We start from the raw sequence: 9,018 nt of genomic DNA on the forward strand, positions 1-9,018 counted from the left end.
TTTTGGGGGCTGGGGGACTTTGTAACCAGATAAAAGATATGGGGGAGGGCACAGCTATAAAAAGTGTTATTGTGTGATTATGAAGAGGCCTTTTAATGCAGTTATTATGTGATGCTAAAAAGGCCTTTATTGCTTGAAGTTGGAAGCAGAATACAAATGGGCTCACAGTGTCTATTAAATGAAGAGTGGGAAAAATAGTCCCCATTTCCCTGAACAGCAAAGCCAAAATCCCAGTGGAGCAGCGATGAAAACCAGTGCAGCTTGCTGAACTCAGAGAGGAAAACCAGAAAAGCATAGGGACCTTGCACTGGGATTATCCCAGCTCCCATTTCTGCTCCCAGTTTCCTTCTGGAGAGAATCGCTGTGTCAGGGTGGTTTTTGGCCAAAGGAGTGTGCTCAGAAAATCCTGATATTCCTGAACTTTCCTGTTTGGGGCAGGCAGAGCTCCATCCTTAATGCCTGACCCCACAATCCACATGTTTCCCCAGCACTTCAGGAATGTTGCCGTTGGCACAYGCAGCCAGGTTTTCATTTCATTTTCATGTTTCTTAAAAACCCCAGGTGTGCTTGGCAGCTGAAATAACGCCTCTGTGGTCTGGAGGTAAAATTAGCTGCTCTGGGAGAGAGATTTTCGGATTTTCATGCACYGCATGAAAACACAGAGGGTGTTTTCCAAAGAAAACCCATTTTGGTGTCCTCAAATTCAACTTGACCCGGGCTTGTTAGGCCGCAGATCTGCCGTGGAATTAAGCTATAGCTGGAGGAGAGCCAGAATCCAATTACATTTTCTGCCTAATGGGTCATAATTTATGCAATGAAGAAGGAGGCAGGGATGTTGCTGGGGGAAAAGGGCACTGAGCCTGCGTGGATGGCACTGGGATGGGAATGGGAATGGGAATGGGGAGGGCAGGGGTGCTGTCCTTCCTCTTGAGTTTGAAACCTTCCCCTCGTGTTTAAAACCTTCCTCTCATGTTTAAAACCTTCCCCTCGTGTTTGAAAGCTTCCCCTCGTGTTTGAAACCTTCCCCTTGTGTTTAAAACCATCCTCTCTTGTTTAACACCTTTCTCTCAACACCTTCCCTTTGTGTTTAAAACCTTCCACTCCTGTTTAAAACCTTCCTCTTGAGTTTAAAACCTTCTCCTCGTGTTTAAAACCTTCTCCTCGTGTTTAACACCTTCTCCAGGTGTTTAAAACCTCCTTGTGTTTAAAACCTTCCTCTCTTGTTTAAAACCATCCCCACATGTTTAAAACCTTCCTCTCTTGTTTAAAACCTTCCTCTCTTGTTTAAAACCTTCCTCTCTTGTTTAAAACCTTCCTCTCTTGTTTAACACCTTTCTCTCTTGTTTAACACCTTCCCTTTGTGTTTAAAACTTTCCTCTGGTTTTTAAAACCTTCCCCTCGTGTTTAAAACCTTCCCCTCGTGTTTAAACCTTCTCCTCGTGTTTAAAACCTTCCCCTCGTGTTTAAAACCTTCCCCTGTTGTTTAAACCTTCCCCTGGTGTTTAAACCTTCCCCTGGTGTTTAAACCTTCCCCTCATATTTAAAACCAGTAATTCAGATCAGAACACAGGTTTCAGGTGGACTGTAACTGGAATAAGGGATCCATGGGGGTTGTGAGGTTGGCAGAGTGTTTTTGCTGAGAGCTCTGCTCCTGCCTGACCGTGCTCGTTCCTTTGCAGCCTCTCTCCAAGTGGACATCGTGCCCAGCCAGGGGGAGATCAGTGTTGGAGAGTCCAAGTTCTTCTTATGCCAAGGTGAGTGTGGCTGCAGCTGGGGCTGGAATGGTCCCTGCTGCTCTGGGGACACTGGGAGCCACTGTGGGGGCACTGGGAGCCACTGTGGGGACAGTGGGAGCCCTGCAGGGCTGGGATTTGTTAGCCCTTGGGTTTGTAGCCCTACAGAGATGGGGTTTGGAGCCCTGAAGGGCTGTTTTTTGGAGTCCTGCAGCCCTGGGGTTTGTGAGCACTGGGGTTTGCAGCCCCACAGCCCTTGGGACTGGAGCCCTGCAGGGTTGGGTTTTGTAGCCCTGCAGAGATTGGGTTTGCGAGCAATGGGGTTTGTGAGCACTGGGGTTTGTAGCCCTACAGCCCTGGGATTTGGAGCCCTGTAAGGCTGGGGTTTGGAGCCCTACAGCCCTGGGGTTTGGAGCCCTGTAAGGCTGGGATTTGGAGCCCTACAGCACTGGGATTTGGAGCCCTGTAAGGCTGGGATTTGGAGCCCTGTGAGGCTGGGGTTTGGAGCCCTGTAAGGCTGGGATTTGGAGCCCTGTAAGGCTGGGGTTTGGAGCCCTGTAAGGCTGGGATTTGGAGCCCTACAGCCCTGGGGTTTGGAGCCCTGTAAGGCTGGGATTTGGAGCCCTGTAAGGCTGGGATTTGGAGCTCTACAGCCCTGGGGTTGGAGCCCTGCAAGGCTGGGATTTAGAGCCCTGTAAGGCTGGGATTTGGAGCTCTACAGCCCTGGGGTTCTGAGCCCTGCCCAGCTGAGCTGCTCTCACCCTCTCTCTCCTCCCCACAGTCGCAGGGGAGGCCAAGTTCAAGGACATCTCGTGGTTCTCCCCGAACGGGGAGAGGCTGAGCCCRAACCAGCAGCGCATCTCGGTGGTGCGCAACGATGACTTCTCCTCCACGCTCACCATCTACAACGCCAACATCGACGACGCCGGCATCTACAAGTGCGTGGTCAGCAGCCAGGAGGAGGGCGACTCCGAGGCCACTGTCAACGTCAAAATCTTCCGTAAGAAGCACCCCCTGGGCTTTCTTTTTGCATGTGTGTGAGGCAGGAGGAGGGAGGAAAGTTTTGACCTTGCTGGGAATAGGTTTGAAGGGGAGGAGGAGGGTGGAGGAAAGGGGAGGGTTGGGTGAAGCTTTCTCCTTTCTTGGTTTGTAGGGGTGAGTGGAATGAGGGGGGATTGGRTGGTCACCAGCACCTTCAGAGCTTAAATCCTTCAAAAAAACAGCAGAGGAAGGGGTGGGAGGAGGAGATTGTGGTGTTTCTGGCAGGAGGAACAGGGAGAGGAGTTGTTGTGGGGTAAAGAGGGGCCCACGGGTTTTGGGGTTTGCAGGGAGCTCTCAGCTCGTCCAGCAGAGCCCTGGAGCAGCCTCTCTCTCCCTGCTGGGAAAGAGCAGCTCCTGGGAAGTTTCCATTTTGCACTGGGGATTATTTAGGATGTTAATTCAGCCACGGTGGGCACAAGGCTGGAAGTGAAGGTGCTGTGGGCAGTGCATTCACTCAGACTTTTGTCCTCCCCTGGGAACGAGGAGATTTCTGGGGATTTGGGGGTTTCTGTGCTTCCCTCAGGCTGGAGGCAGAAGCATGGCTGCAGTGACCTTCTCTTTCCCTCTTTCCAGAAAAGCTGATGTTCAAGAACGCCCCCACCCCTCAGGAGTTCAAGGAAGGGGACGATGCTGTGATCGTGTGCGATGTGGTCAGCTCGCTGCCCCCCACCATCATCTGGAAGCACAAAGGCAGGGATGTCATCCTCAAAAAGGACGGTGAGGCTCAGTTCCTGTCCGTGCTGGGGTCATTGTCCATCTCCATCCCACACAARGCAGAGGAGAAGCAGTTTGTGCTCAATACGGGGCCGTGGGTGTGGATTGAGTCATTCAGGTGCTGTGCTTTGCCAGTGGCAAGGCAAATATTCCCACAGAAACAGCCTGGAAAAAGCCCAGGAATTGTGGAAAATTCAGCATCTCTAATGGTGGAGAGAGAAGTTTCACTCTGCTCAGCCCAGAAGGGGTGAAGTGAGGCAGAGMTGGAGTGAGCTCCCCTTGTTTTGTGTTTTGCAGTGCGGTTCATCGTCCTGTCCAACAACTACCTGCAGATCCGCGGCATCAAAAAAACAGACGAGGGCACCTACAGGTGTGAGGGGAGGATCCTGGCCCGGGGAGARATCAACTTCAAAGACATCCAGGTCATCGTCAACGGTGAGGGGRCTCGGGGGACACAGCACATCCCACCCTAGGTGCTGCTGGAAGGGCAGCTCCACTCACACCCTGGAAGAAATGGCCGTGGATTGARTCAGTGTTTGCCAGGGCTCACAGGAAAATAGCACTGGGCAGTCCAGCTTAGGGTTAGAGCTGAGCTTGGTGGCACTCACAGCATGTTGGTGGCACTCAGAGGGGCTTGGTGGCACTCACGGCGGGTTGGTGGCACTCATGGGGGGTTGTGGCACTCAGAAGTGCTTGGTGGCACTCACAGATGCTTGGTGGCATTCACAGATGCTTAGTGGCACTCACAGGGGGTTGGTGGCACTCACAGGGGGTTGGTGGCACTCACAGGGGTTTGTGGCACTCACAGGTGCTTGGTGGCACTCATAGGGCATTGGTGGCACTCACAGGGGGTTGGTGGCACTCACAGGGGGTTGGTGGCACTCACAGGTGCCTGGTGGCACTCATAGGGCATTGGTGGCACTCACAGGGGGTTGGTGGCACTCACAGGGGTTTGTGGCACTCACAGGTGCTTGGTGGCACTGACAGGGGGTTGGTGGCTCTCACAGGGGGATGGTGGCACTCACAGCGGGTTGGTGGCACTCAGGAGGTTGTGGCCATCCCACTGAGTTCCCTTTGCCCTTTCTCCCCGGTGCTGGTTGCTTTGCAGAGCTCGTGCCTCGTCCCCKTGGATTAAATCCTGCAGTGCTGGTGGCAGGGCTGGGTGGCAGTGCCACAGATGCTCAGGGAGCTCCCTCCTCTCACAAATCCCACCCTTTCCAACCCATCCATGGCTCTGTTCTCTTGCAGTGCCCCCGTCCGTGCGYGCCCGCCAGAGCACCATGAACGCCACGGCCAACCTGAGCCAGGCGGTGACGCTGGCCTGCGACGCCGACGGCTTCCCCGAGCCCACCGTCACCTGGACAAAGTGAGGGCTGGGGACACTGCCCTGATGGGGGGAGGGAGGGTTCCCCGGGCTGGGGAGGGGGCTGGAGGGAAGGAATGTTCCAGTGGGGTGAGAGGAGCTGGTGTCTCTCACAAGAGGAAGAGTGGCCTCGTGATGGGACTGAAATCAGTTCCTGCTGTGGGATGGGCAGGGAGCACAGAGTCCACCCAGGGGGAAGGAGAGTCAGAGGGTGAAAATCCTGTTGGCTGAAATCAGAACAGTTGAATAGATAAAGCAAAAGAAGGAATTCCTTCAGTGCTCCCCATGTTCAGCCAGGCTGGCTGTGTCCCCTCYCAGCCTCCTGCATTTCCCTGTCAGCAGTGATTCACACTCCAGGGACACCGTTGGTGGAGTTCTGTAGCCTTTGGTGCAGGTTCTTAGCACAAATTAAAGTGGAAAAGCTGGTGGCGGCTTGGGCTGGTGCCTCGGTGTGCAGGAGGCCACTCTCGGTGGGGTCACAGCTCTGCTGTGTCAGGAGCTTCAGCTGCCCAGAGCTCCGAGGCAGGAGAGGCTGGGACAGGGCACAAACACAGCTCTGGAGCTCCTGGGCAAGGGGGAAGGGACTGGGACAGGGCACGAACACAGCTCTGGAACCCCTGGCCAAGGGAGAAAGGGCTGGGACAGGACAGAAACAGCTCTGGAGCCCCCAGCCAAGGGAGAAGGTTCTGCTCCCTCTCAGCACAGGGAGCTGCAGGGCCATGACTCCATTCCCGAGCCTTTGGCTGCTCTGTGCCCGCAGGGATGGAGAGCCCGTGGAGGAGGTGGAGGATGAGGACAAGTACAGCTTCAACTACGACGGCTCCGAGCTGGTCATCCGCAAGGTGGACAAGAGCGACGAGGCCGAGTACATCTGCATCGCTGAGAACAAGGCTGGCGAGGCCGATGCCACCATCCACCTCAAAGTGTTTGGTAACTGCCCCAGCACCCCTGCCACCTCCTGGGCACTGGGCATTGTGTACCCTGAGCTCGGCCCTCTCAGAGCAGCCTCAGCTGGAAGGAGGAGCAGAACAGTTTTTAAGTGTCTTCCTCCTGCAAGGAGGTGCCCTCTCAAATGTCATTCTGCTCCTTCCCCAGCTGGCAGCAGATTTGTCACAATTGTCCCCAGTGCTGCCTGTTGCAGACATTGCTGGTGGCAGGCCCCATCCTGAGCAAAGGTTTCTTTTTCTCCTCGTCTTCCTCAGCCAAACCCAAAATCACCTACGTGGAGAACAAGACAGCCATGGAGCTGGAGGATCAGATCACGCTGACCTGCGAGGCATCCGGGGACCCCATCCCCTCCATCACCTGGAGAACCTCCACACGGAACATCAGCAACGAGGAGAAGGTACAGCCCTTCCCAAAGCTGTGGGGTCAGTGGGGTCAGCAGGGCTGGGCCCTTCCTGGCCCGGCCTGGTGCATGTGGCTGCACGTGGAGATGCTGCTGTTCCTGCACAGATGGCAGTGCCACCTCGGGTCACAGCAGCTGGGGAGATGCTTTGGCATTCCTGCAGTGTTCACTCGGGGCTGAGTTCAATTCAGAGAAACCCCAAACCTTCCTGAGGGCAGTTCCTGCAGCTGCAGGAGGTGCTGGAGGTGGCAGTGAGCCCCTGACCCCGGAGCTGTGGGGTGGCAGGCCAGGGGTGCTCSTGTCCAGGGTGCAGTGACCAAAATGAGCCTGTTAATGCCTCCTCCGTGCTGTCTCTGCACTGCACATCCCTCAAGCACAAAAGCCTGGCTGCCTTTGGTGCTCACCTGTTTTGTTGATCCCATCAATACCATTCTGTTCTTGAAAGGCAAAAATAATTAGCAGTTTTTTTTCTGTTAGAAAAAGAGCRCTGGTGTTGTTATGGGCGACAGTTCCTTTAATTAGCCAGGGTTAGGATGTGCTGCTGCACTGGAGATGTTTCATAAGTGATCAGGAGGCAGAAGCTGGAGCCAGAGAACGCCCAGACAGCAGTAGGAGTGAGGAGCTGTTGCTAATTAATGATCTGCTAATAACAGGATGCTTSAGGGCTCAGCTGCCTTGGCCATGCCCGAGCTCCTGGCTCAGTGTGGAGGCAGCAGGTGACACTGTGACAGTCGTGGAGCAACAGAGGTGTCCACTGTCACTTGTCCCCACAGCTGCYGTCCTGCACTGCAGCTCCTAAATGAGCTTTTTTAATTGCCCCCATGAMGTCAGCCCCTCCCCACGTCGCTCATGTGTAACTTTATTAATCACAGTGCCAAAGTTTTCCAGCTTCAGTTCTTTCTGAGCGTCTTTTGGATCGCAGGGCTGCTGTGAATCCCTGCAATGTTCAGGGGGAGGTTTCCAGAGCCTGCAGAAGCTGCAGTGTGACTGTTTGGGCAGATTTGAGGTTATTTTTTCRTGGGTTGGTCTCTGTTAGGGGAGCTCTGGGAGGTGCCAGGGGCTGCAGTGCTGCTGGATCTGGGGTTTGGATCACAGCATGGACAGGGAGGRGAACAGAAAACTAAACCAGGTGATAGCAGCCCAGTTAAACCATCAGGATCTCAGTGGCAAAACTGCTAACTCATTTTTGCTGATTTTTGAGCCTCATATATCCTGCTTGATGCTGTCAGGTTGGTGATCAGTGGCGAGGAAAATGTTCATCCTCTSAAACTTTGTGAGGTTTGAGGCACTGCCATGGCTTCGTGTGCTGCTTCAAACCTTCAGGGCAAACGTTATTTTATCACATCCCATGCACTTTCTAGGCTGGATTATTTTGTGTGTGTGTGTGTGTGCATTTTGTTTGGGTTTGTCTCACCCTTTTCCCATTCTCTATCTCGTGCTCTGAGTTGAGGTGAACGTTTCAGACGTCCAGGAAATCCTTAGGTCAGAATAGCTCTGATAAATATTCTATCTCAAATTCYGTTGGAATATTTAATTCTATTAAATATTCCGGTACAAGTGCATTTATTCAGTTTATTCTCCACTTTCTTTCTCTGGGACAGCACAGGGAAATGAATGGTCTCTGATGCAGGACAAACAACGCTATTTTAAGAATTTTCAAGCCCTACTTTTGCATATTTCTGTTATCCAGGTAYTTGGATTCTTCCCTCTTGCTTCATGTTGTTTGCTCTTGTGATCATCCTTCAGTGTAGATTTTCAGAGGTGTGGAGTTGCCATAACTCCCACGAACATCCTGAAAAACCCAAACCCCCAAACAGAGCCCGAGTTTCAGTTCAGGTGTGTCTCTTGGCAGATTTTGGGATGTCCAAAATGCTCTGCCCCCCTTCCATGGGGCAGCTGTGGGGACATTGTTGGGTTCCTCACCCCGCAGTGGAGCTCAGGCTGTGGGGATGGGAGGGGAACTCTCTGCAGGTCCTTTATCCAGGGCTGGATCCCACTGGGAGCTGCTCTTTGGCCATTTCACCATTCCCTGGGGGCAGAAAACCATGGGAACTTCTCCCCAAAGGAGTCAGAGAACAGGGGAAGGATCAGCTCTGATTTCTCCCTCCGTACCCAGTTACAGTTTCACCTTGTGGGGTCACTGGGCCTTTTCCCCCAGGGCTGCCCCACAAGGTCTCTGTTCCTCCAGCAGGGAAATGCCRATTTCTGGCTGAATTCCAGGAGTGTTTCACCTCTATCAAAAGTGAATTCCATCACTGCATTGTGCTCTCCTACAAACAGCCCAGCCCATCCTTCCTCTGATTTCCTGGGCAGCCTGTCTCAGCTCTGTGCTGTTGGCAGCCGAAGGAAATGGATGATTTTTTAATAATTCAGAGATCTGGAGGTGCCTGAGGCTCTGGATCCCCCCTCACTCCCTGCACGGTGCTGGGCAGGGTCTGTCTCTTTGTCTCGCTGAGGAAGGGTCAGTCTGGAGCTCTGGGGGATGGAGAAGGTGGCTCTGCCTCTTTCCCCACACCCCGAGGGCCCTGGCACAGAAATATGGCCCAGAAACAGCCCGTTCTGAGCGTTTGGGAATGGGCTCTTTCCCTTCTTCATCTTCCTTTAGGGTGACACCGAGGGATGGAAAGCGTCCCCCAGTGCTGAGAGCAGGAAAGGGACACACAAGGCGGGTCCCCGAGCGTTACTGGGATGCAAAAAGGATTAATTTGGATTTTTGGGCATGTTCAGCTGTCAAGCACCTGTGCACAGCAGGATAAATCCACCCAGCACCGAGCTGGGAGTGGCCCCAGCCCTGCAGGTGCTGCTGAGCTCCACCTCGG

At 53.7% G+C, this 9,018-nt stretch overlaps 1 protein-coding gene across 1 annotated transcript in view; it reads left to right on the top strand.

Moving 5' to 3' along the window:
* Positions 1–1,598: 1,598 nt before the first annotated feature.
* The window catches only part of NCAM1 (neural cell adhesion molecule 1), a gene marked incomplete at its 5' end in the record, with an annotated part of 46,146 nt that continues 38,726 nt past the window's right edge, over positions 1,599–9,018 (top strand). Inside the window, 7 exons of the mRNA XM_057382549.1 lie at positions 1,599–1,754; positions 2,515–2,733; positions 3,348–3,491; positions 3,786–3,923; positions 4,737–4,854; positions 5,612–5,781; positions 6,054–6,196. Coding sequence (XP_057238532.1) covers positions 1,599–1,754; positions 2,515–2,733; positions 3,348–3,491; positions 3,786–3,923; positions 4,737–4,854; positions 5,612–5,781; positions 6,054–6,196 — 1,088 coding nt within the window. The remainder of the gene's footprint in view (positions 1,755–2,514; positions 2,734–3,347; positions 3,492–3,785; positions 3,924–4,736; positions 4,855–5,611; positions 5,782–6,053; positions 6,197–9,018) is intronic.

Source organism: Malurus melanocephalus, unplaced genomic scaffold (assembly GCF_030028575.1).
Source record: "Malurus melanocephalus ecotype Western Australia unplaced genomic scaffold, MMel_1.1 scaffold_574, whole genome shotgun sequence".
Lineage (NCBI taxonomy): Eukaryota > Metazoa > Chordata > Aves > Passeriformes > Maluridae > Malurus > Malurus melanocephalus.